At 38.1% G+C, this 26,611-nt stretch overlaps 1 protein-coding gene across 3 annotated transcripts in view; it reads left to right on the top strand.

Moving 5' to 3' along the window:
* The first annotated feature begins 400 nt into the window (after positions 1-400).
* B4GALT6 (beta-1,4-galactosyltransferase 6) overlaps positions 401-26,611 on the top strand; it is a 34,805-nt gene continuing 8,594 nt past the window's right edge. For 2 of the 3 annotated variants that reach the window (XM_074576906.1, XM_074576905.1), the window contains exons 1-6: positions 489-1,060; positions 17,034-17,150; positions 17,565-17,678; positions 23,836-23,960; positions 24,462-24,578; positions 25,903-26,090. In XM_074576906.1, coding sequence (XP_074433007.1) covers positions 946-1,060; positions 17,034-17,150; positions 17,565-17,678; positions 23,836-23,960; positions 24,462-24,578; positions 25,903-26,090 — 776 coding nt within the window. In that variant the 5' untranslated portion in view covers positions 489-945. Of the gene's footprint in view, positions 1,061-17,033; positions 17,151-17,564; positions 17,679-23,835; positions 23,961-24,461; positions 24,579-25,902; positions 26,091-26,611 lie in introns of all 3 variants that reach the window. The other variant, XM_074576904.1, reaches the window with a different exon arrangement.

Genomic DNA, 26,611 nt, shown 5'->3' with positions numbered 1-26,611 from the left:
GACGGCCGGGCACCACCAGAACGCCGGGAGAGAGGGTCGCCCAGGTCCTCCTCTCCCCTCACGGCCCCAACCGTTCTTCCCGCCCCGCCCTCACGTGACAGCAACAGAGACCCCGGCGGACCTCGGCACCCCCTCCCCGCTGATACAAACGCTCCTCCTCTCACCGGCCAATCGGGAGAGCGGGCTCGCTTCTCCCAGGCCTCCCATTGGCCCGCGGGGCAAGGGCAGCACCGCCGGCGTTCGTCCCCGTCCCCCTCCCCCTCCCCGGCCCCCTCCGCCGCCGCGCGGGGCGAGCGCGCGCCCGCCCTCCGCAGTTCTGCAGTCCGCCGCCGCCGCCGGGGCTCGCGCGCGTTCCAACCGCCGCAGTCGCCGCGTCTTGGCGGGGCGGGGCCCGGGTCGGGGCCGCGCGGCTGCAGCGCGCTCCCCGCCGGTGCGGGAGGAGGCGGAGGAGAGAGGAGGGAGGTGGGAGGGAGCGGCGGGGCTGGGCTGGGCTGGGCGCGGAGGTGACTGCCCGCCGGCAGCGGGGATGCTGCTGCCGCTGCCGCCGCTGCTTGTGAGGGGGCAGCAGGCGGGAGAGCGGGCGGCAGCGGCACCCGGCGGCATGAGCAGCGGCGGTAGCGTTCCCCGGTCCCCGCGGCAGCACTAGGGAGACCCCCACCCTCCTCCCCGCTCCGGCCGTCACCTGCGGGGTTCAGCCCGCCCGCAGGCGCAGCGCGAAGGCAGGGGGGCAGCCGGGCCGGTCACAAAGCGCCGCCGCCCCTGCCGGGCGCCACCGGCCCGCTCGCTCCCGGGGAGGCGGCGGGAGGGAGGGAGAGGGCGAGCGCAGCCCCCTCGTCACCTTCTCGCTGCCCGATCCATGGGAGGAGCGGGCCGCCTCCCTCTGGGAAGCGCCGCCGCGGCTCGCCGGGATTGAGCGGAGCGGCCGGCCGCCGGCAGGGAGGGAGGATGCCACTGCTCCGGAAGGTGCTGCGGGTCTCCAATCGCTCCATGCTCGCCTTCATCTTCTTCTTCTCCTTCTCCTCCTCCTGCCTTTACTTCATCTATGTGGCCCCCGGCATCGGTGAGTCGGGAGCCGCCCGCCTCAGGGGGTGGAGAGGGGGGACGGTGAGGTGAGGGCGGGGGTAGGCGCCGCGGCCGGGCGGGGGCCGGCGGGCGCTGCGGGGCGGCCTGGGCGGTGCGCACCCGCCTCCCCCGGCCTGACAGGCCGGGCACCGCGGCGGGAAAGGGGGTGGTGGGTGGTGGGGGGGCACGGGCGGCGCCGGGCGAGGGGCTTCTGGGGTGCCGAGGGAGGGTCGGGGCGGCTGACAAGGGGGCCGTCGCCGCGGCGGGTAACGTGTGTTAATCTCGCATCTTTGTTCTGTCGGTTTCAAATGCTCTAGAAGATTCATCTGCCGTCGCGAGGTAGGTGAATGCTGTTCTTTTGCTTCCCAGGCCGGAAAAGTGAGTCAAAAAAAAAACCAAAACAAAACAGCTCGCCGTTTCATCGTGTTATAAATTAAAGGTAGAAACCAGGGAAGAACTGCAAAACTGCCTGCTGGAGTGACTGGAATGCGTTCATCTTTTAAAACATTAGTAACTGCATTAATAATAAAGCACGTGTGAGCAGAAATTAAGAAACAATTTGAATATTTGTTGTTTACTTCTGTCAGTAGGATCTCTCGTCGCAGGTTTTATAGTTTGTTAACTTCCACTTCTGAAAGAACCGCTTCAGAGAGGAGACAGTTTCTTTAAGAAAAGCTACGTAAAATAACTGCGCAAGTCTGTGTCAGACAAAAAAAATGTGCTGTTTTCCTTAGTGTTCTCTTTGTCTGTTTTTGGGAGACCATCAAGTTTTTTCTCACTGGATGATCCTTTCAGAACTGGTTAGCCTTACCCCTGAGCTAAGGCAGGCGGTATCTTGGTGCTCTGCTGGCGTTTCACTCTGTTGGGTGACTACTGGCTAGGCAACGTTTTCCTTTTTTTTCCAGGGAACGTTGATGCTTTCTCCTGCACTTCTTGTGTATCAGGTGCTACCTAAATACCTGTAAAACCATCTCGCTGTTTGTCCTTAGTGCTTAAAACTCCTCTCTGCAGTCATTACTACAAAATGTCCACATTCATTGGACCACTGAAACAGCAGGAATTGTTTCCTGTTGACTGGTGTCTTTATCCTCTTGTTCACTCACAATCTTCTGTTTAACTTGTAAACCCTTATAAAGTTTCTTCCTTCTTCTCCCGTGCTTACAGCGCTCATACAATATTGACATGCCTGTCAATTATTATTACAGTTCAAATAAATATAAAATAATATCAGGGAATATATAATGGATTGGAGTTCTTTCAGTGGTTTGTCTATCAGTGTTTCTTCACTGAAAGGGATGTAATTTAGTCTTGCAACTGAGAGAATGATGCTACTGGGGTCCATTGAGACATCTTAGTTCTATGAGACACTAGTGCAATATCAGAGTAGACTTTAATTACAAGCAGTTGGTGCATGATTTAGAAAGCAAAATGCAGTTTCCGCATCTTTATAAGTAAGTGAAACTATTAGAGTCTTACATAATGTATGCAGCTGGAGTTTTACTTCATTATTTAAATGTTTCTTCTTCAATGGGTATCTTTGTAGAAGTACATCGTCTTACTAAACAAGGCTTATGCAGTACCTTATTCAGAATCAGAGCCTCTAGTGCTGAGGCTTTTCTTTCTTGACTTCATCTTGCTGCACAGCTATTGGGGTTTATATTTCTGTTTGGTTTCCTTTGTACCAGGAGTGAAATGAAATTGACAGTATGCATCAAAAGTATTCTTGGGGGGGTAGGTTATTTAGGTCTGATCAACCTTAAGGAAAAAAGTCCTACTCAGACAGTTCTCTGTTGCTGTCTCAGATGTATGCACTGCAGTTAGCCCTTTCAAGCTCTGGTTTAATGATACAAAAATCTTCAGTAGTTACATGAGTTTGTGAGATTACCGCTCTTCCCAGCTACTGTTCGATGGTGTGCTGCCCTAATTCTGTGTGCAGTTGTGTTGTGAACTCATCCAGTTTAAATAAATCAAAACCCTACAATATTTGAGTTATTCTTTGTGGCACTTCTTGGATCGGTCTTACTTAGGGAGGGAATATAGAAAATGGTAAAGAAAAGGGCTATAGGAAAGTTTTACACTGGTAATCTAAGTCTGTCAGCTTGTAGATGTGATGCTGATTTCCCAGGAGTTTGCTTCTGGAAATGTTACTCTATAGAATGGAAAGAAAGAAGGTCAAATATTATCTTAAACCCAACAGGCATCCTGGCTGTACTCTTGGGGAAAATGTAAGCATTGGAACAGGCTGCCCAGGGAGGTTGTGGAGTCCCCTTCTCTGGAGATTTTCAAGACCCGCCTGGATGCAGCCCTGAGGGATGTACTTTAGGCAGTCCTGCTCTAGCAGGGGAGTTGGACTAGATGATCTCTAGAGGTCCCTTCCAACTCTGAAGATTCCGTGATTCCGTAAGTTGTAAGAATGGAAGATTTAAAAAAAAAAAGAACAAAACCAAACAATAACGCCCTACCCCCCAAGTTTATAGGCAGATGATTCATCTAATAATCCTATGCTGTATGCTCATACCATTTGCATGTTAGAATAGAATAGAATATTTCAGTGTGTTTGCTCCTTTACACTGAGCGTGATGACATAGGTATCTCTAAGTCAAAGCTGACTCTGTGTGTGGAGAGGAGGAGGGCTTAAGATTGTTTATGGAAGTTCAGCCACCTTACCTGTTAGCAGCTTTTAATGAAATATATCCTGCAGTTAAGTCATAAATGTCTGGGATCTGTCATAATTTATGTGTGAAGATATGTTTCAGTGAAGATATTTTGGTTCATCAGAACACTTCCTTCCTCAACAAGCCACAAGGTGTAGTGGCAGATAGAAGGAAAGTTCTAACTGTGTTGTAGGGAACTGGAGCTGCTCCCTGGCTGGTTTCTCTTCCTGATGGTCAGAGGAACTGAAAAGATAAGGAGAAGTTGGACTCACAAATGTTGTATGGAGCAGCAGTGTACTGGAAGGTGGGAGGGGAAAAATAAGTGGATTATGTGGCAGAATGGCTTCCTGACATGTCAAAGCTGAATGAAAATTTGAATTCTTATGGGCTAATAGAGTGGAATTCCCTCCTAGCAAGCAGTTCATGGCTTATCAAAGGGAGCAGATGTCTGCACAAGCAAGACCATAACACTGGGAGAATTCTCAAAGAGGTCATTATCGCATTTCCTCTGTCCTTCATGCTAATTAGAAAATAGTTACTGCATTTTTTTAGCGAAATTGCAGGTTTTGTGAGAAACGCAGTTTGGGTCAATTTGGAATACTGACAATGTGTTTAGAGGGAGAAATCTTAATTACTTATTTTAAGGTCTTTAATTATTTCTGTCCGACATTTAAATGTTTGTATTTACACAATAATTACTTGTATACGCTTTTTTCTTTTCTTTTTTTTTTTTGTAGAGGCATTGCAAAATGTTAGTTCTTTGTTATCCCATGTATTTCAGAGTATGAGGAGAGGAAAAGCATTTAAGTTTCAGGTTTTCAGACACTGTTCTGTGTTTTGAGACTAAGACATTATAATATTCCACATAATATAAAAATATAGGGTTTATATGGTTGAGAAGAATTCATAACACTATGTTTGGGTTGTTTGTGTGCCTCCTTTCCTCTCTTCTGTAAGAACAGAAGATGGGATGAGGTAGAGATGACTGCAACCTTACCTCAGCACCCTGGTGGTCTTCTGATAGTCAGAGGAGCTCAAACACATAAATGGATAGTTGTTTTCTACTGTCAGCAGTTACAAATCAATTTTACTGTTTTTCATTTTCCCTGTTTAACTGAGTGGATGTTTTGAAGCAAAACCTAGAGGGATAGGATGGCAAAGTAAAATGGTAGAAAACATTTTAAACGTTTAAAATTTAAAAATCTTGTTTAAATTATACTTCTATGTGATAGTCTTAAGTATTTGATGGGAGCAGATAACATACGCTGCTTCTCCAGAACGACTGCTTTTCTCATAGTACTTCATCTGATGCTCCTTCTCTTGTACATGAAATAAAAAGATACAGACTGAAGTTGTTTCTGAATTAGTCAGTGAAGATGGCCCATGATTCTGAAACTTTGCTGGAAGTTACAAATATCTATGTATACTGCAGTTAGAGACTGAAAGCTGAGAGCAGGAACCTTTGGCACCAATGCATTTTTTTTCAGTGTTGTAGATAACAGTACTAATAAAAGGGACTTGAATAGTCAATGTCTGGTGCTGACAGCTATTTAGAACACACATTTAGCTTCAAATTTACATCATGGAAAGGATCCAAAGGTGAGGAGAATAAGACAAAGGAGCAAGACAGTGGTGACCAAGAGAGTGTGTTTGCTGATCTTATTTTACTAGCAAGCCAATCTGTGTATTGCCAGAGAATTTTTTTCTTTGCTTTTCCCATTTTCTGTCAGCATCAAAATCACATTGGACAACATAACTGATCTCAAAAAATTATCTCTTACTCATGTCTGGGCTCTTCCTTTCTGTCTAACTCCAGCAGAGAACCTTTACCAGATTGGATGGAAGAGTACCTCACAGCTCTCAATATTGTAGTCAATTGCAGTCTAACTTGTTCAGCTTGGACCTTTGTAGTTCTCTTAAGAACTGGTTATGGAACAATGTAGTGATCAGGGAAGATGCAGTCTGTCTTTGACATCAGTAACAAGAAATCCTGAACAGTGGAATGAGATTGAGGAGGAAAAAACCAGCTACTGTTTTCTCTCTTCTCGTCTTCTGCTTCTCTTATTAAAACTTTACTACTTCTCTGGCAATCCCTAAACAAAGGGAGGCTGTAGAAGCTAGGTAGAACTTGGATACATCTCCATTGGTTTTAGCTCACAACTTGCTATCAACCTAATTCTGTTATTAGGAAATAATTTTCCTAATTGGAAAGGGTGTTATCACTCCTAATTGAACTTGTGCAGAAATGGAGGAAAGAGCTGAAAATGGTATCAACAAGACAAATGGTTGCCAGTGCTTTCAGGTGCTGAGCCCATAGATGTGGGCACAGCCTTTGTGCTCATATTCTTTGTTCCTGGTGTGTGTGGCAGTTGTGGTATTTCTAAAGACTTGCTGTTGGATCATAGATTAATTTATATTGGCAGGGACTGGAAGTCATCTGATCCAACCTCTTCCTGAAAGCAGATCCTACTAGATCAGGTTGCTCAGGTCCATGTCCAGTTGAGTTTTGAATAACTCCAGGGTTGAAGGTTTTGCCGTCTCTCTGGGAAACCTGTTACAGTGTTTGACAACTGTGAGAAAATTGTAATATGTAATTGTAATTTCTCATCTTGTGCCTTGTATTAATTGTCTTGCGTCTTTTCTCTGTGTACCTCCAAGTATTCAGTTCATCTTCTCTATACAATTCTATTACATAGTTGAAGATGGCAAAAAATAAAAATCATCCTCCCCTTAGCCATTTCGACTTAAGACTGAACAAGCCCATTTCTTTCAGTTTCTACTCATACATCGTATGCTCCATCTTGGAAGCTTTCCTCTGGGCTTGCTCTGTTATGTTAACGTCTCTCTTACTGAGATCTCCAAATTGGACACAGTACCCCAAATATGGTTTCACAAGTTGCTGAATAGAGAATAGTTACTCCTGTCTATGTGCTAGTTATGCTGTTGCTAATACAGGGCAGCATGCTGTTGACTGTGTTTGCCACAATGATACACAGATAATATTATCTTGTCTGAGGGTTTTGTAGTAGAGCCTGTGTCTTCAAGGCAGTAAGTTTAATGCAGCTCAAGGGCTGCACTGAAATAGGAATAATACAGCTAGCCTGTTTAAAACAAAACAAATCCTTTGTTAATCTCCTCCCTTGATGCTGTGTAGAAATATCACCTCATAAAAGACCTATGGGTTTTGCAGGATGTGGTAGATGTTCATGTTTTTTTGCTGCTATTGCCTTCTTTTACTCCTTTCTAGGGAATTGTTCTCATGGATTTCTTACAAGTTTCTTGAATGAAACTTGTCTGTCCCTTTGTTTCATAATTTCTTCAGGGGCATGTCTGTACCTCAGATGTGGCTGTTGTTTGACAGCTATTTTCAGCTATATTCCTTTATTAAGATTAAAGGCTGTTATTAAAGGCTTAATTTGGAGGCAGTGGTCTTTTTTGGGCTTGCAGTGCAGATTTTCAGTTCAGTTCCACAGATTGCTACCAAACCTTTTAACAGAAACATTTTAGTCAACTTTCTGATGAATAGTGTCTTCCCTTTAAGTTCCTTGGCATTCTGACTAACGGCTTGAGCTCATTATGAACTCAGGCAGTTTCATGGGTAAGTTTTCTGCCTTATTCTGTGAGTGCAAAGATTTTTTCCATGATGTTAGCGCAGCACAGTCATTCCTACCACCTGATGCTGAATAAATTATTGCAGTTCAGTCATTCATGACTGTCTTTCACTTTTACCAACAGATAAGCTTTGACTAAACATGCATATTTCTTTCTGAATCAGTTGTTTTGTATTTTTATCTGATAGTTTTCCTAAAGCCCTTAGGTATACTTAGTTATTAGTCAGGGAACTTGCCTGCATAAGATTTCATGGAGTACTCATTTTTGTGGCCTTGCTCTTAGTCAGAAAAGGGAAAAAAATACAGGCACTTACGGTGCACAGCTAAGTTCACAAGGACAAAGTAATTGTGAGACCTTAGGTGAAGTGAGTTTTCACTTAAGCCAGCCAGTTATTTGAATGTGGTGCACTCATTCACTGAGGAGGAAAAACTGGATGCACTGGAAACGTTTATTTGAGCTATGGTATTTCACTGACATGGTCCAATCTTTAACCATTTCCACATCTGTCTGTGGTGAAAGATAGCTCATCTACTGGCTTTTCATTACTAAGACTGTTTCTACAAGTGACTATCTCTGCTTGTTTTTCTACAGCTCTTAGTCTGTTTTGGGTAATCTTTTGTATTCATATGATACAATGATGTTCTGGGGAGCAGCATGTGATGGTTGTGCACTGTGTGGGATCCAGTGCTAGATTTGTATGAATACAGTGCAGAGATTGGTTTCAGGGCTTTCATATACTAAAGATGTCTTTTTGCAAGGTATCCCAAATGGTCAATTCACTTTCTTAAATTTGCAGTTGTCCTTCTTTACCTTCACATTATTGTGTCTGTATTTTTTTTAAAATTTAATTTATGATGATAGTTGGAATATTTGATTTACAGACACTACAGTTTTCTGTTTTTCTCAATAACTGAACTCATTAAAGCAAAATTCGGGAAGAACTGGCAGAGCTTAGACTTAAAATGCCACTATAAAACCATTTCATTGTTGGTGTCCAAAGTCATCCTGTCTAGAACAGACTTAATTGAACAAATATCTGAATGAAATTTAATTATTTTAAAGTTGGAGTTGAAATTTTGCTAAAATTGTAGAAATTAGAAGAAAAATACTTAAGTAAAAATATTTACTTTCCTAATTGAATCTGTTTTCAGTAGAGGGAAAAAACCCAAACAAAATAAATCTATAAGTTGCATTTCTAGTGGTTATAGCAATGCTGATTTTTAATTTTCTGTAGGATACCGTTTCAGAATTAGCTATTGAATTATTTCTGACTTGCTATATAATCAACTAATAGCCCAAGATTGGAGAATAGAACAGTATTAAATGTGTTAGAAGCTGTATTGAGCATTGTGTCATGCATCATGTTTAAAAATACTGCTAGAGGAAGAAATTTTAATTTTTTTTTTTTTTTCTTCACTAATAAAAGGAGATCTGACCAATGAGATTTCCCCTTTTACTGGCTCCAAAAAACAGTGAACTGACAGTTCTTCAGACTTGCAGTTAGAGGTTTCATTTTTATGGCAGTGAATGTACATTGTCTGGAGTATTGAAAAACACCACTGCTAAAAACAATTTTGAAGACTTTCTGTTCTAGCTGATACAGATTCATCCATTTGCACCATATGAATGATGCCTGTTAACCTCCAGAAACATCTGTAGTTGTTGGTGTTTTGAGTAGGTTGAGGGGATCTGTATCTTTCTAATCTATTTTCCATACAAGGAGGTATACGTATGCAGACTCAAATGCAGTCTCGCCATACCCATGAAATAAATTTGAATTTATTGTTAAATTACAAATAGTGCAAAACTCATATTAAATATTCAACAAATCAAGTAAAAAAAAATTACATACAATTACATACAATTTTTTGCTTTTTTGCTGGTTATTGCATATGTTTTAGAAACAACTTCTGATTAACAACAAATGTGTAACAACAAATAAAATCCTATGGAAGTTGAACACTTACTATAGGATTTATCTGTGTTCTCTGTGGATTTTAATTTGTGACTAGGAACCAGTTTACAGTAGTCTTACGTTACTTTGGGTATTGTCCTTCATTGCAAAATTGTTTAATGATTCTGTTTTACAGACTAAAGTCCCTATCCTGTAGTTGTGGAAAATATTCCTAGCTCCTAAAATCGTGACTATGGTATTTTAGAAGCAATCTTCAGCTGAGATCTACTTACTGTATATTTCGATTAGTTTGTAGAATTTAATCTTTAACGCTTTTGTGTTAATTTGCCATGTGTGAAGTCTGCCAATAGTGTATTTATAACTCCCATATTGCTGAGAATAGTATCATATAACCTTGAGATGAGAAGAGATCCATATGGGACTTGTTCTAGAAATGTCCCCATGAGATGACTCCCCATTTACAATTAATAGTGGAGAACTTTCTGTTAACCCATTTGAATCTGTGTCAATTTTTATGCAATGTGTTGAATGTGCTTTTTGGAAATCCTGTGAAAACAGCTGTTGACTAGCAGATGAGGAACTTTGGCAAGACCTGTTTTCTGCAAAGCTGTGTTTATTTCATTTGAATTTTACAATGTCCCTGGATTCTCTACGAAGTATTACCTGTCTGAGCTTTTCAGTATTTTTTTTTCTTTCTTTTTTTTTTTCCTCAGGAGATTGGTGTATAATGTTGCTAGAGCTGCTCTGATGATGAGCTCCTTGTTTTTTAAATATGTGGTTGTTAAATTTTTTGCTAATTGCTTTGAAAGTGTTCTTGATGTAAGGCTTTTTTCTTGTGTGTTTTTGGTTTGGGTTTGTGTAGTGGTTTTCTTTTTTCTTTTTTTTTTTTTTTTTTTTTTAATGTATGATAACAGCTCGATTTCTTAAATGAAATTTGTTATCTCCAAGTCTGTTAATCTTTTCTTCTTTGGCACGTAAGAAATCACAGTTTGTAATCTCACTAATGCTTTTCTGACTGTCTCATTTAGATAATCACAGTTCTAACTTACTACTGTTCTTCAGAATGTTAGTCATTGATCCAGTGTTAAATTTAGTTGTTCTGTTGTATACTTCACTAGGTTGATTGCTTCTAAGTGCATGGCACGTTGTTTAGGCTTTGATTTGGTATAAGTGTACAGCATGATAAATTATTAATTTTCTGTATAAAACTGAGTTTTGTGTTTTTTCTGTGAAGATAAGGGATGATAAACTAATGCAGTGTTGTGAAGAATATTTAGATAACAGGAAACTACCTGAGGTAAAACATTGAGCCATTTTTACAGATATTTTTAAGAAGGAAAGCATCCGTCCCCCAGTGGTCTTGTTTTCAGTCTAAAACATAAAACTATTAATAACTAGCAAGCTATAAAAAACGGAGACAAAAAAATGATCCATGTGATATTTTTAACATTTCTGAAATACAAGATGATCTCTTTAATGCCCTAATGTGTTTTATCAGATTGAGTTTTAAATAATGCCCTGAAACGAGGACTTTTGATGACTGACGTGTAGCTGTGTGTCCATGATTGCTGATACAGATCTGGATCAATTGCTAGTGAAGATTTCATCTGAATTAGGTATGAGCTCATGCTCACATTGCAGTAGCTTTAGGCGGAACATTTGGTATGGTATTTATTCCAAGGTGTCCTATATGGGTGTGTTGTTTTATATCCTGCAGTGCACTTCCCATTTGCTTACCTTGTACACCGAGTGACAGTCCGGATTCTATGTTTCTTGAATCAGAAGTGCTGTTTCTTACTTACTATGGACTATGTACAGTGCAATAAGGACAACAAAAATAAAACTAGTTCTAGGTGGTTATGTTTTTAGATATTTTCTTTGGTTAAATGTGAATTTTGTCTTGCTGGTTCGTGCATTGCCTTGCGCTGTGCCAGGAGTGATGGTTGGTAGAAATGGAGAAAGACAATAGTGGAAGAAAATCACAGAATAGTTGAGATAGGACAGGACCTCTGGACGTTATCTGGTCCAACCCCCCTGCTCAAGCAGGGCCACTTGGAGGCAGTTGCCTAGGACCATGTCCAGATAGCTTTAGAGTATCTATGAGGACTATCATAGAGGTTCTGCAAACTCCCTGGGCAACCTGTGCCAGTGCTTGGTCACCCTCACAGTAAAGAAGTGTTTCCTGATGTTCAGAGGGAACCTTCTGTGCTTCAGTTTGTCCCCATTGACTCTGATCCTGTCAGTGGGCACCACTGCAAAAAGTCTGTATCTTTGCACCCTCCCTTCATGTACATTATAAAGGGTGCATGTATATGTATATATATATTCATAAGCTCCTGCTGAGCCTTCTCTTTTCCAGGCTGAACAGTCCTAGCTCTCTCAGCCTTTCCTCATAGGAGAGATGGTCCAGTTTCTTTGTCTTCATGGCCCTTTGTTGGACTATCTCTAGTACGTCTGTGCCTCTGTGCTGCTGGGAAGCCCAAAACTGGAAACAGTACTCGCCAGTACTGAGTGAGGGCTGGGAAGGATCACCTCGACTGCATCCCTGAATGCTCATATGGTGTTTCTGAATTCCTCCCACATTACCTGTCCTTCCTTCTACCTTCAGTATGCTTCCGTTTTGTGTTTGAGTTTGGCTAGGAGCTCCTTGTTCATCAATGCCGGCTTCCTGGCATTTTTGGCTGACTTCATATTCATTGACATGAAGCTCTCTTGAGCTTTGAGGAGGTGATCCTTGAATATTATCCATCTTTCTTGCCCCCCTCTTCCTTTGAGGGTGTTATCCCATGGGACTGTTCTGAGCAGATCTTTGAAGAGGCCGAAGTCTGCTCTCTTGAAGTCCGGGGTTGTGAGCTTGCTTTTACTTCTCCTTCCTGCCCCTAGGGGCAGGGCTGAACTTCACCATCTCATGGTCACTGCAGCAAAGGCTGCCTTTGACCTTTGCATCCCTGATAAGCCCCTCCTTGTTGGTGAGTATGAAGTCCAGCAAAGCACCTCCCCTCATTGACTTCTCTATCACTTGTGTCAGGAAGTTACCATCAATGCACTCCAGAAACCTCCTGGACTGCTTTTATCTGGCTGTGTTGTCCTTCCAGCAGATTATTGGCGTGGCTGAAGCCCCCCATGAGAACCAGGGCCTGTGAATGTGAGACTGTTTTCATATCTGTCTGTAGAGGGCATGATCCACTTGTTCTTCCTGGTCAGGTGGACTATAGCAGACACGCGCTCTAACGACACCTTTAATCCTAACCCATAAACTCCCAATTGGCCCCTCTTCCATCCCCAGGCAGAGCTCCATGCACTCCAGCTGCTCTCTCACATAAAGGGTGACTGCCCCGCTTTGTGTTCGCTTCCTGTCCTCCCTAAGCAGCCTGTGTCCCTCTGTTGCAACACTGCAGTCATGGGAGCCATATCCCATCTCTGTGATCCCAATAAGATTGTAGTCCTGGAACTGCATGCAGATTTCCAAGTTGTCATGTTTGTTCCCCATACTGTGTGCGTTAGTATACAGGCACTTGAGGGGCTCCCCAGCATGTTAAGGGTCATATTAATGACAGCATAGGTAAGGTTTGTGGAAACCCATGCCAACCTCGGGAAGATAACCAGTATTAAAGTATCAATGACAGATGGAAAGATGATTGCTGTGGAAGTCATCAAACTCCAGCCCTCAGTATTCTGCTTTCAGTTTTCTTCCCTCCCCACACTATCAGGAAAGATGTATTTCTCTGTTACTCTTCTGGCTGTCATGGGTTGTCTTGAATGCTTTGTTGCTGTTGCTGCTGGTTGATGTGACATGTGACCTGTGCTCTTTTTCACAGGTCTTTGCTGACAAACCTGTGCCAGTAGATGAGATTTATTTTTAGGACTAAATTAATATCTTTAATGTTTGCCTGATCCTTTTAGCTTCTGAAGTAATTAATTGGCTACTCAAGCATCTGCTGCTACCTAAGCAGCTGTTGAATGACAGTGGAATAAACTGGTCAGGTCTGTACTCATTGTAATTATGATTGTGCTGGAGACCCGGGTAGCTGAGACAAAGTGTGCACAGAAAGGAAGATGTTTCATTGTGTTTATGTATTTGGGTAGAGCTGTATGGTAAGTTGACAAGCAGACCAGGCAAGAAGAGGAGGTGTTGGGTTTGGGTACACTACAAGAATAACTTGATGAAAACACGGCAAGGCTAGATCTTGTTAGCAAGAGCAGCTCTTGAACGCTTAGGCCAAGGTGGCAGCAGACTTTGCCAGGTTGTTTTTTAAATTATGTCTTTTCATGATGCCTACTTTTGAAAGAAATGTCTTTTCTAGCTTTGTCTCTCACAAACGTTGGGGGTGTTTGTTCTAATTTTTCTCCTTTTTGTCGGAAGAAGGAAGTTGTCCTTCAGCAAAGGGGAGATGCAGGTGCTTTTGCAGAAAATCTGTTTTATCAAGGTTTATGTCTGCATTATCTGGACTACAGTAAAGTTTCCCATAGGAATTGAGAACAGTTATATGTCCCTCTTGACTTTCTTGTGGACTTGTTTGAAGGTCTTAAGTCTCATTTCTGTACTGTGTTAGGTTCCTAAGCCTGCAACAGTAACAAGTTTGAGTAGATTTTTCTAATATTCCTTGCAGTGACTTCCAGAACAAATCTTTTCATCTCAACCATATCAGGAGCAATGTTGGAGAGTATGCTCACTGGATGCACAGCGTCCATAATTTCTGTCACTGTGTGTGTAGTAAGTAACATCTATCTAACAGCTGAAGTGTTTGCAATCAATGTGATTTGGCGGCAGCCAGAAAAAAATTCCCAAGGCTGGTAAAAATATAAGTAGAAGAAAAAGCACTGATCTTTGTCATTAAGAAAGATGGTATCATTTTTAGGAAATTTGAAGATTGGGGCTTTCAGTGCTGCTGATGAAAAAGGAACAAGAAGCAGCTAATGAAATTATATATGGGCTGGCTGCTAATGAAATATATATGGGCTGCCAGAGAGATGTCTAAGCATCTGTCTCCGGAGAAACATGCTTTGTATTTGTGACCAAAACCATGCTGATAAACACAATGCTTTAGCTATTGCTGAAGAGCGCTTGCACAGTGTCAAGGCTTTTCTGTTTTCCACTCTGTCCTCCACAGCGAGTAGGCTGGGGGTGGGCAAGAGATTAGGAGGGAACGCAGCTGGCACAGCTGACCTGTAGCGATCAGAGAGATATTCCGTACCAAGTAATGTCATGCTTAGCAATAAAACTGGTGGGTTTTTTTTTTCCCCCTAAAGTAGTTGTTGCTTGGGTACTGGCAGGGCATGTGTCTCCTGGTGGTGAGGAGAAGATTGGATGAAGGAGGTTTTGGGTTGGGGGTTTTTTTGGTGTGTTTCTTTTTCCTTTTGTTCTTCATCACTTTTGCCCTTCTGATTCTTTCCCCCATCCCACTGCAGGGGAGCAAGCAAGCAACTAGGTAGTGGTTTACCTTCCAGCCAGGTCAACTCACCACGTCTGAAGTATGTGAATTAAGATTATATTTCTATAAACCCGTTGCTCTGCAGTGTTAAAAACTCTTGTGACTTTGGCTTTTGGTATCACATTAAAAAGGAGAATACAGCAGACAGTCTTACAGAGGTTATCTCTGAAATCGGTGTTTACTCACTGATTTGTATTATAGAAGAACTGTATTTTAGTGTTGGAATAGGAAGATATTGAAGAGAAGAGCTGTACAGTAATACGTGGGGAAAAGAGAAGGAAGGATACCAGTTTGAAATATGTTGAAGTTTGAAGAAAGCCATTCTTTGTTAATTAGGAAAATTTTGTCCTATTTGAAAGGCAAAAATATACTTAGTTTTACTTTCAGGGAAGCCTCGAATTTTGAAATTGTTTAAAGGTAAAAAATTGCTCTTGGAGGAACAGATCAAATTGTTTTTATGTTGATTCATAAAGGAGAATTTCTTAAGTAGGTAACTTCATACATGATCTCAAGAATTCTACAGATTCCCTGAAATGTTTAATACAGACACCTTAAACCCCAGAATTTTAATGGAAAACTATGAATGTAAGAAAACAATAGGAGCCACAAAGTGCTACTTTACAGTGAATTGGGTTAAAATTTTGAGAAGTTTTTGTGCAACCTCTCTGTAAGGAAATGAGAATCTTATCTGTTGTGTTGGATTCAGTTGTGTTGGATCCCAATAAAAATAGTTTGTTTTTTTTTTTTTTTTATTTCCTACCTTCGTAATCGGGCCAAAGTTGTAGTTTTCTTGTTTTGTTTTGTTTCTGTTTAGTGTCTGGGGGATGTTGAGATGACTTCAGGATCCTGGCAGACAAGTAACTTTTACACACATGTAAATTCTTGTTAACCAAAACAGCTAGTTATGTTGGCCAAGAGTTTGAGAATTATGTGCCTTACATAGCACCTGACATGTTCATAGTGAGTCTTTTAAGTGGTAATAGTCCTTGTTTTAATAAGGAGTTATTTGAAAGCCAGGAGGTTACCCCTATTCATTCTTTTAAAAGTAAAAACATTATTGTAGGGTTTGCAAATAATATTCCTTAAAAGATTACGTTGGTATTTGTATCTCTGTGGGTGTCTGTAGTATTGTTTGCTAATGTGCTGGAATTAGTCACTGTATTTTCCTCTGGAAATGCCCCAGTCCTTCATAAAACAGTTCTCTGTAGTCTCTTTGTGTTGGGCTGTAAGAAGATATCAACTGATCTGGAATTATTTGTGTCATGCCCCTGGTGCTGGGTCATCTGATGAAGTGGAGGTCCTGGGATAATTTTTTAACTTTCTTTAATCTCTTTAGGACAGATTAAGATTAATCTGTTCTTTTTCTGTGATGTTTAGTTCTTTCCTCTAAAGCCTCAGAGCATTTTTGGGTTAGGGTGGTTACTAGTTGCAGCAAGCCAAATATCTGCCAGACAAATGAGTGCTTAACATAGGTAAAGTGACAGATGATCCCTTTGATCCTCGTTGCTACCCAGAGTAAAAACTGTTCAGCAAAGGGAATTTGTCCCTGCTTTTACATTAGTTTTTGAGCTCTGTGGTGTCCTGGATAGACATTTGCTTACTCAGACATAAATGCAGCTTCTTTCCCAACTTGCGCTCTTCTGTTTAAGACAAAGGATTGTCTTGAGATCAGATTTGGGGCTTTCAGTGCAAGGCTGAGACAGCGAAACATTTCATGCTGTTGTTATTAGTGAGTTGCTTAATTACTCAGAATGTTGATTTATTCACACTTGATGCCTATAATAAATATTTCACATATAATTATCAAACATTAATACTTAAAGATTGTCAGTGATTTGTAGCAGTGGTATAATGAAACAGCTGTTGGAGGTGAATGAATGCAGTAGCACGCTTTTACTGAAAGTTGTGTTAACTAATGAGTAAAAAGGTGGACCATTCTATGGGGCTAAAAGATTTTCTAGACATTTTTTGTCCTATATTTCTATGATGTATATGTAAATGCATATAAGGAATGTATCTACATTTGAAAAACTTTTATTGGTAAATTAGATGGTTTCCTGGCATAATCACTTTCTTTTTGTAAGTTAAAGAGAAAAGAAAGTGTTATATAAATTGTGTGTTGACCTTTCATAATTTTGGGGATTTATATAGACCTGTGGTTATGAATCCATTTTATTCTTATGTTTTGTTGCTGTTAGGTTTCACTCTTTGTGGATCTTCGTCTCAAAAGATTAATGTTCACTAGCCATGGATTCAGACATAGTAAAAAGATATTGAACACATTATAAATGGTTGTTACAGTAATCTGGAAATACTTTGGTTTTAATTAAAATTCAAAATTGCTTTTTGTTTTATCAGCAAACACGTATCTCTTTATGGTGCAAGCTCGTGGTATAATGTTGAGAGAAAATGTAAAAACAATAGGACACATGATCAGATTGTACACTAACAAAAACACTACACTGAATGGCACAGGTAAGAGTATTTCTTATTTAATTTCACTTTTACGAGAACTTTATGAAAAAAAAAAAAAAACCCAAACAAACCAACAACCAAAACCCTAAAAACAACAATGAACCCAAACATACCAAACCTTAATGACATAGCTTGATTATGAAAACCTAGACCGAAGTCCTACTTCTCTGTAACTGGAGTGAAGGCCAAATAGTTACTGTTTATCAGTTTACTTTAGTAGGAAATATTTGTCGTAGCTGTAACAAAGATATCTTAATTTAGTTATTGTTCCTTTAGTGGAGTAAAATGGTTTTTTTCTAGTCATGCTGCTAGGAATTTGTTACTTACAAAGTTAGTGCTTTCACCTGCATGATGATATGTTACAAATTTAGTGGATAACATGAGTTTTTACAAGAATCAATTCCTCTTTTTAAGATTATCCTGAAGGAAACAATTCTAGTGACTGCGTTGCTCAAACCACAATGTATCTTCCAGAAAACTTTACTTACTCTCCCTACCAGGCTTGTCCAGAGAAGCTGCCTTACATGAGTAAGTTTTAAACTGACCTTAATGTTTATCTAGTAAATTGGATTGTACTTAGAACAAGATACAATTATTTTAATATAAAATATAATTGTAAGGAGTTCAAATATATTGCAGAAAGTAATGAATAAAATACGTTAATAGACAATAATGCTTAGCAGAATTTTGCCTGTAACTATTGTGTTACTAAAACTTCTAGCCTCTTTACTAATCACCTAATATGTTTTAAATTTTATTTGCAAATAATTTTACTTTCTACAAATTAAATACTAAATGTTTTTATTAATATCGAGGAATGCTCTAACTTTATAAAAAGTATCCATTCAGAGTTGCATATTTTTAGGACTAGTTAAAAATTTGCTTTTTGGAAATGGTATTCCTAATACAAAGATGCATACCTCAATATATAGGAAGCTGAATAAGATGATGTAGTGAAGTGAGAATTGATGGAGGTAAGAAAGTGCTAAAGCCGTGTCATAATGAGGAAGTAGTACTTATATAACAAGTGAAAAGTTGTGATCCTCAGGAAATTTTAAAATTAATCTTTAAAGCCCAGATGTTTAAGATTCCAAACTATTAAGTAGAACTTGATTAGGTAACCCTAACTGTATTTGTCTTTAAGCCTAGAATCTAAACTTCTAATTACTTTGTTTGAAAGTGTTTAGTTGCAGAGGAGTGTCACGCAGAAATAAGCAACTGACTGAGTGCTTTGGCACCTTTGCTATTTTTTTATAAAGCCTGTAATATCACAGCTGTTCAAAGTAGCAGTATCCCAATGTATGTAGAAGGTCTTATAAGCAGGTATTGCACAATTAAAGCAGTTACACAAAATGAGATTGGAAGAGTTCCTTGACGTAATTTCAGTGCCCTTAACCTGATTTAATGATGTGGCTGAAAAGCTGTTGGCATGACTTTTTTGTCTTCTTTCTGTAGACAAAGTATAGCTTTGGGAATATTCTTCAAAATTCTTGTTAAGAGCTGTAAACTTTCATGGGAATTCCCCTTTCCTGTAGACTTGCCATTTTTCAGATTCAGACAAAATTCTGGCCATTGTTTGCTCTCCTCTGGCTTGTAGAGAAAGCAATCCTTAAAGACCAAGAAGTATATAAGAAGTCTACCAAGTAGAACAGTTTTGAACACAAAAAGAAAAGAAGCAAATCACTCCTAGTGGTGACTGCTTTACCTTGACCTTCATCACTGATTGTTTGTTATTAAAGATAGATTTTATATTTAACTTTTATAAAATTGCAGTCCCTTGGTTAAAATAGTTCCTTCTTAGAAACCACTATTGAGTTTTCAGCTTTTTTCTCTCTGTTAGGAATTGTTATGTTATCAGAGTTGCTGTAGGAAGCAAGGGATGATTAAGTATAAATGTTTTTTGTGCTCTGCATTTGGAAGAGATTATAACATGAGTCGGTAATCCATGGAATTGCTTCTGTTCTAGTAAATGTTTTGTAGACAGACTTAATATTTTTGAGTGAAGATTTAATAGTAGCATTAGGATAGATCTCAAAGCTAATTAGTTAAATTGAAATGTTTCATTTGGTATCAAAATGTACCAACTAGAGAAGAAGAATCAACAATTCTCTGTAAAAAAGTGTTAAATATGTTACTAGAAGTGACTGTTCATTAGTATCTGGCAGTATCTATTATGCTAACATGTTTATTTTACTTGCTTTATTTAAAATCAAACAAGTAAACTACAGATTTGTGAGAGAGAAAATTTGAAATAGTTTCTGATGACATTGGTAACACCTTCGAGAATTCTAACCTCTTGTCTTTTGGGCTAACACCTGACTTAAGCTGTGGGCTGTCATTCAGCATTAGCAAGTAATTAAGTATTTAATATAGCAGTTCAGATCCATATCATAGCAAATAATGTTGCTGACAGCCAAGCTGAATTGCTGATCATTTTTTCTTCAAATAAAAATAGTGGATTTTATTAGACTAATCTAGATTTCAGTGTAACTTCTTTTTTAATCTTAACAGAGAAGTTTATCCAGAGAAGAGTACAGTAACAGTGCTTGTTATCTGTGTTTCTTTTCAACAACTCCGAATTCTAAAATTTGTCTCTTACACTGTAAAGATACATATAGCCAAAAGTATGGATCAGTTGCTGTTCATTATGAACTTACATCATGTAAAAAACCTGTTCTGATCCAAGTAGCAATTAGCCATGTGTGATTATATCCTTATTTCAGTCTCTTTCCCTCTAGAAATCGGGTTTGACTTTCAAAATCATATGGATGTTCTTTTCTGTAATATTGCACTTGTAAACAAATAAAACTAAATTATTCCAATAGTAAATATTTTAGCTACTTTGGGAAACAAATAAAAAGTTCCGAAAATGTCAACTGTGGATAACCAGAGAAACAAGAATGATAATTATGATGATTGAAAAATGCATATAAATTAGTATTTTTAATGTAACTTTCAAAGGATCTAGCAGTTGAATTCTGCTAGATTAGTTCAAAACTGTATTGGCTTTTGCTACCTGTGCTACTTGTGCATTTGTCTGCTGTCCAGGGGAAATGAGGCAAGTTAGAAGATACTAAGATACTTTAGTAGGTCAGCCTACTTACAGCATGTTATCTGAAATCATGGATGCAGGTTTGTTTGCACTGACAGGTATTTAGAATTGCCGGAGTAGGGATGCATTCTACTCTGCAGTTCTTGCCATCAACCTCATTGCTTTGTGTAATTCTACCAGAATTTGTCTGGAGATCTCCTTTTTGCTGCTCTCTTTTCCACCTTTTTTGTTAGTAATCTCATTCTGTCACACTGAATTTAATAGAAAAATTGTAATTTTAATAGAAAATAGTTCACAGGGTAAGTTACTGTTCAACAAAGAGATGTATGTCTTACCTTTTGGTTCTCATGTATACCTTTTTAAGAACCATCTCTGTATTTAATTATAATCTAAACAAAACTTCTCTGAAGATTATTTAATGCAATGAAATGCTGTAGGTTGTCCTGAGATAGCCGGGGAAGGAAGTTCCTTGAATCATGTATATTTTGACCTGCTTAATAGTCTCAGGTTATTACAGAAGTCAGCTACTCTTCTTTATATCAGCTTGCCAAATTTGTACTGTGGAAGGAGTATGCTAAAATTATGTTTTGTCCCAAGTACATATGTTCTTGAAATAGGACCAACTAGTGCCTTTTATGTGTGACTCAGTCTTTCAGGTTATAACCCTCTGGTTGAGCGCTGCTGTGCTAATTCATAACCAAGATGCCTCTACTTCAAGATAGAAAGCAGTACAAAAGAGTATTTGATCAGCATAATTTTAATACTTACTTGAGAGGTAAATGGAAAGCAGATCAGTTTTTTCAGTTATATCAAATAAAGCCCTAACGTTAAGAATTTTTTAGCAGTCTAGCCAAGCCACTTCATGGTTTGTCTATAACTACTGGTACTTAATGAGCAATAAGAAGTATCCAGATCTAGTTTGATCACCACAATACACTGGGGTTGAATATACCTAAACCATTTTAAATAGATATTAGAAAAATATATTTTGTATTTAAACAAAAGAAAAAGTCATCAGTAGAGGAAGTTCTACTGTCTGCAGAAGTAGGATATTCTAGTATTCCATCAACTGAATAGTTAAGCTTTTCCTAATACTCAATCTGATACTCAAGCTGCATTCATTTTTTTCTTTTTTTCTTTTTTTGTTATGTTTCTTTACCCTCCTGCAAGTTAGTTGCGTTTTTCCTTACTCTTCTTGATACTTGGAAAAAAGTTCGTTGCCATCTATGTACCAAATTATTCTGTCTTGGAAAAGATGTATGTTTTTGTTAGTCTTTCCCTTTGTAGATAAACCAGTACTTTCAGCCATTCTAGACTACATAGTTTCTAGAGCTCTTCTTTCTTGATTTTCGTACTGTAGACTTTCTCTAATTTGATTTACTTTTTTTTTTAAATTAATTTCACTCTATTGATTTCAGTATGTATCTGATTTGCTGAAATAATTTTGTTTTCCGATTCTGTTCTTCAAAATGCTTTTTCCTTCTTCAGTTTTCTTTTTTTGCGGGTTGTATAAATATGTTTTATTGCGACATGCTGGATGGTAATGGAAGTAGTGAATACTAAGTCCAGATATTTACTGAGATGTCTTCTCCTGCCCACCACCAGTGACAGGGAAATACTGCTGTGTTCCATTCGCACCTCTCCTGTGTACTTTTGATGGTACCAATATTTCAATGTTTACTATAGCTACTTTTTAAACAGTCTGGAGAGAATTTCATCATGTCCCATCAAGTTAGAAGCACTTACATTACATAAATACTGTTTTACCATTCCTCTTTTTTTTTTTTTTAAATTTACGTTTTTATTGTTTAAACTCTGTAAGCATCTGAGTGCATCTAAACTCTTCTCAGAAGACTAAGGTACCTGAGTCCTTTGCATCATGTATTGTTTGCTTCCTTTTCAGGTATAGCAATTGACCTTTACTTATCTCTATTTTCCTATTAGATTCTATAAATAAACAGAAAGGTTCCTGTTGCTTCTCTATCTCTTAGTAGTTGAAATTGATCTGGTGAATTATTTATTTTTTTTAAATTTGATTTCTAGATGTTTATAGTCTATATACTGGTCCTTTGTTGATTGCCTTGTTTCTAGTTTTTATAAGATTTCGTTTTCAGGTTATTGGTTATTGAAGAGTTACATATGCAACCATAATGATCATCTAAGCTTCTCTTTTTTTTTTTTTTTTTAAAGCTCTGTAGTAATACCTTGTTCCACTGTATATTTATACAGTCCTTTTTCAGCAACTGACAGGTTTCCTTTTTCTTCTAAAATAAATAAATAAATGTGAATTTGTTTAAATATTTTCTTAAAAGACCTTCTCCTTATGGTGCTGCTCCTGATCCTTTTTTTTTTTTCCTATCATTTTCCTTTTATTTAAAGTTACCTTCTACATTTACAAGTAGTTCTACATTTAATCAGATCCAAAACTAAAATGCTCTTGCAATATCTTCTGCCTTCTGAAAACAATAGTTATTCCTAGTATGGTCCAAAAATTCCAATCTTTCCAAAAGATTTAGATAGCTAGTCAATTCAGTGTTACAACATGAAGCAATCTTTTTGACACAAATAGGATGTTTTGGGTCAGAATGGGTCAGTTTTGGCCCCATGTTTTGGGCATGGGGGAGAAAATGGGAGTGTTTTTTTTTTCATTGATTTTAAAATTCCAGCCCTCACAAAAAAGACTTTAATTTTTAGACAAAAAAAGTGGAATATTTTATGGTTGTCTGTTAGATAGTTATTGCAAGATTTTTATTTGATGATCTAGTATAGTAGTTGCTGTAGAACAGCTTGAGCTTCTGGTTAAAGAGTGTTACACTGTTCTTCTCCCCAGATTTTCTTGACTCCTTCTACTCCTGGTTTTTGAGGGTAGAGTGTTTACTATGAATCATTATTTCCAGTTTTGAAATTTATACACATGCATAAGCTTATGACAGGCAAGTTTTTAGCTATCAATTAAGTGTAAATATTTTCTCATAATAACTACTAACCTGATTTTTTTGCTACCATATTGTGGTCTTTATTCAATGTCTTACGGAATTCCACTCTAATCAGTAGCCATTTGCGAATGCTTTTCCTATTAGGTTAATTAGTTTTATCAGTGGTAATTCTCAAATCTAGCTGCTTGCTATAAATTGCTTTGATGTAGACAGAGGTGAATTATTGGTTGAAGGCAGTACATGAAATGTCTGTAATTATCTAGATTGTAAATTGAGGAATTTTGTTGAGTGCAGTGATGATGTGTTTTCTTTTTCTGTTGAAGTGCAGGTAGGAGGACACCCAGAATTTGAGTATCAGTTCAGTAGTAGAAATGATGGGGGTTGTTAACGATGGTACTTGAAATGAAAGATGACTAATTTTCTGGAATATATACAGAATTCAAATTACTTTGCTTGTTCTGTGTCCTCTGAAATGAGTATGTTGCTTATAGGATTTATTGAAGGAATATTTATATTGTGAAATTCATTCTGTAAAAAACCTTAATATTAAGAGGCTAGTATAAATAGTTTCTGGTTTATCTGTAGGTAGTGTAAATACAAATTTCTGATGCTATTGGTCTATGATATACCTTGTAGTGTTAGATCTGTCGTCTTAATTGAAATTAATAAATGATTTTTTTCCCCCCCCTCGATTTAGGAGGCCTTATTGATGTTAATATGAGTGAAATTAGTTTTGATGAAATTGAGCAACTGTTTTCAAAAGATTTAGAAATTAAACCAGGAGGACACTGGAAACCAAAAGACTGTAAGCCACGATGGAAGGTGAGATGCTGCTTTTCTGCTTTTTTTTCCTGTTGGTGTATAGGAACATTTACCATTGAAAGCACTCAGTCTTTTACTGCTATATCTTTTATATAACACGTAGTATGTTATAGTATAAGTATTATGAAATCTGAGCTCAAGAAGAGACTAAAGCTTGAAGCAAAACTTGAAACGGATTGTCAAGAACTTCTAAAGGTTCATTAACTGTTGTTACTAAACATTTTATCATATGTCTGCAAACTTGCCTTATGTGTGCATTGCTTAAAGTATAATTAGAAGCAAGTGAACATAAAAGGAAAATCTTACTTATATTTTACTCGGAATTTTTTTCTTTTTTTGAGCAAAATTGTGACACTCTTTCCTAGTGGGAGTGAGAGTGTAAAACACAGCCAATTTAAATTTAAAAGCTGAAAAGTCTATATAAGCCATGGAGACTTGATCTGTATTAAAACATTGACATGTAAAAAATGTTAATAGCTTAATATATATAATTTTTTGAAGGTGGCGGTCCTTATTCCTTTTCGGAATCGCCATGAGCATCTTCCAATTTTTTTCCGTCATCTCATACCTATGTTGCAGAAGCAGCGGCTGGAATTTGCCTTCTATGTTGTTGAACAGGTAACAGCATTTACTTGAAAGTCACCCTTCAAGATTCTTTACTAAAGCAGATTTGATATTCTTACCAAGATTTGGATGAATCCAGAATTTAAAAGTTGTTACTCTGCTGTTCTAATCCTTTGAATGAAAAAGGAAAGTTCAGCTCCATTCCCCAGTTTAAGCAGTGACGAGACACATGTTGCTTTTTTTCAAATATGGTCTGATATTTTATAGGTTATAACATGGCCTCTTTGAATCTGTTGTCTTTCTAAGTTTTCAAGGAAAAAAAAAAAGGTTTTATGTATAATAATTAGACATGGTCATTTACAGAAGGCCATTTTACAGCATAGGCTCACTGAAATCCAGTTGAAGACGATAGTATTAAAATGTGTACTGTCCGGTTAATATATGTGAAATACAATGGAGGCATTAATGATATAAAATTGCAAACTAGTACCTTGGCTAGGGGTCTCTTTGGAAACAGAGGAATGGATATGGAGGGTAAAAAAAGACTTTTTTTAAAAAAAAAAAAAAAAGGAAAAAAGTTTCTGCTAGTCACAATCAAGGAAGAAAGTAGTTCAGATAGGTTGCTTAAGGAGTTTGCACCATTGTTGGCTCTAGTAGATAAACCATGAAAAATAAGCTATGTAATGCGATACTTTCAGGTGACAAAGTGAAAAGTTTGCAAAAAACCAAAAGTTCCTCTAAATTGTCATTTTAAAAAAATGCACGTAGGATTCATTTACTATATCAAAAGGTTCTATGCTGTTTAGTTTGTTCAAAATGGACATCAGAAGATATAAATTGTACTAGAAATAAAAATTAAAATAAAAATTGAATCTGACTTTATTAAAGTTTCTAAGAAACTGGAAGTTCTAATATAAGGTTGATAATAAATATGTAACCAAGTTGTAGGCATTTTCACAGCATTGAAAGTTTTTCAGTAGTTGACTGTTTTAACAAGAAACAAAACTTAATGTTTCTTTCTTAGTTTTGTATCAGTATTTCTTTAATATTATAATTAATTTAACTCATAATGTCGTGCTGTATTAATCCAAACCACTCACATTTTGATACCTCAGAGCTACTAGTGCTATGAGTTGCTAGTGCTGTTAAGTTTTGGGTAAGAAGGGAAAACATCTGACTTCTTAAACCACAAAATACAGTCGATGTAATTGGTGGTAACCAGAGTTATTGCTCTGCTTAACTAGAGGAATAACAGGCATCTTTGTCAATACTTTTTTTCTTTTTTTTTTTTTTGCATGGTAGAGGATGTATTTCTCATAGTATTGAAATTTTGTCTCTTCTTGATTCTTACAATGTCTCCTCTGTTTTCTGTTTGAAGACAGGTACACAACCTTTTAATCGTGCAATGCTCTTTAATGTTGGCTTCAAAGAGGCTATGAAGGATGCCGTCTGGGACTGCATAATATTTCATGATGTGGATCACTTACCTGAAAATGACCGAAATTATTATGGATGTGGAGAAATGCCACGCCATTTTGCAGCAAAGCTCGACAAATACATGTACATGTAAGTAATCAGCTTTATTCATGTTGCTTCTTAAAGATCTAGAAACATTCTTACAGTGTGTATGAATCTTGTGACAGTATATACAGTAGGTGAAACCAATAAAACAGCCTATCAAGCTATTTACATAGATGAATATCTAGTTATTAAAAGGAAGATTTAAGTTTAGTGTCTACATTTGATATGTTGCTAATTTGAAGATATTATTTGTAATTTTCAGTGTTGAAGTTGTTGCAGTGAGGTTGATCTTTAAAATCAGATGTCTGCCTGTGTTGAGGGGGCAAAACTTGTCTTACTTATTAGAAATCTTTTTGGGCTACATAAGTCTTTGCGATGGCTGTTAACAAAGATAAGCACATTATCTGCAGCAAAATACCACAGGAAAAGATGTCTTGCTTAGTTTTCTTATAAATGTGCAGTTTATTTCTGCTTTGTACTGCTTTTTGAACAGAAGATTTTCTTACTGATAGACCACTTCATGTCTTGTATTCAGTCTCTATTGAAATTTGATGAATGTAGTGGGT

Source organism: Larus michahellis, chromosome 2 (genome assembly GCF_964199755.1).
Source record: "Larus michahellis chromosome 2, bLarMic1.1, whole genome shotgun sequence".
Lineage (NCBI taxonomy): Eukaryota > Metazoa > Chordata > Aves > Charadriiformes > Laridae > Larus > Larus michahellis.
Note: the sequence above shows the minus strand (reverse complement) of the source record. Positions and strands in the feature narration are given on the sequence as shown.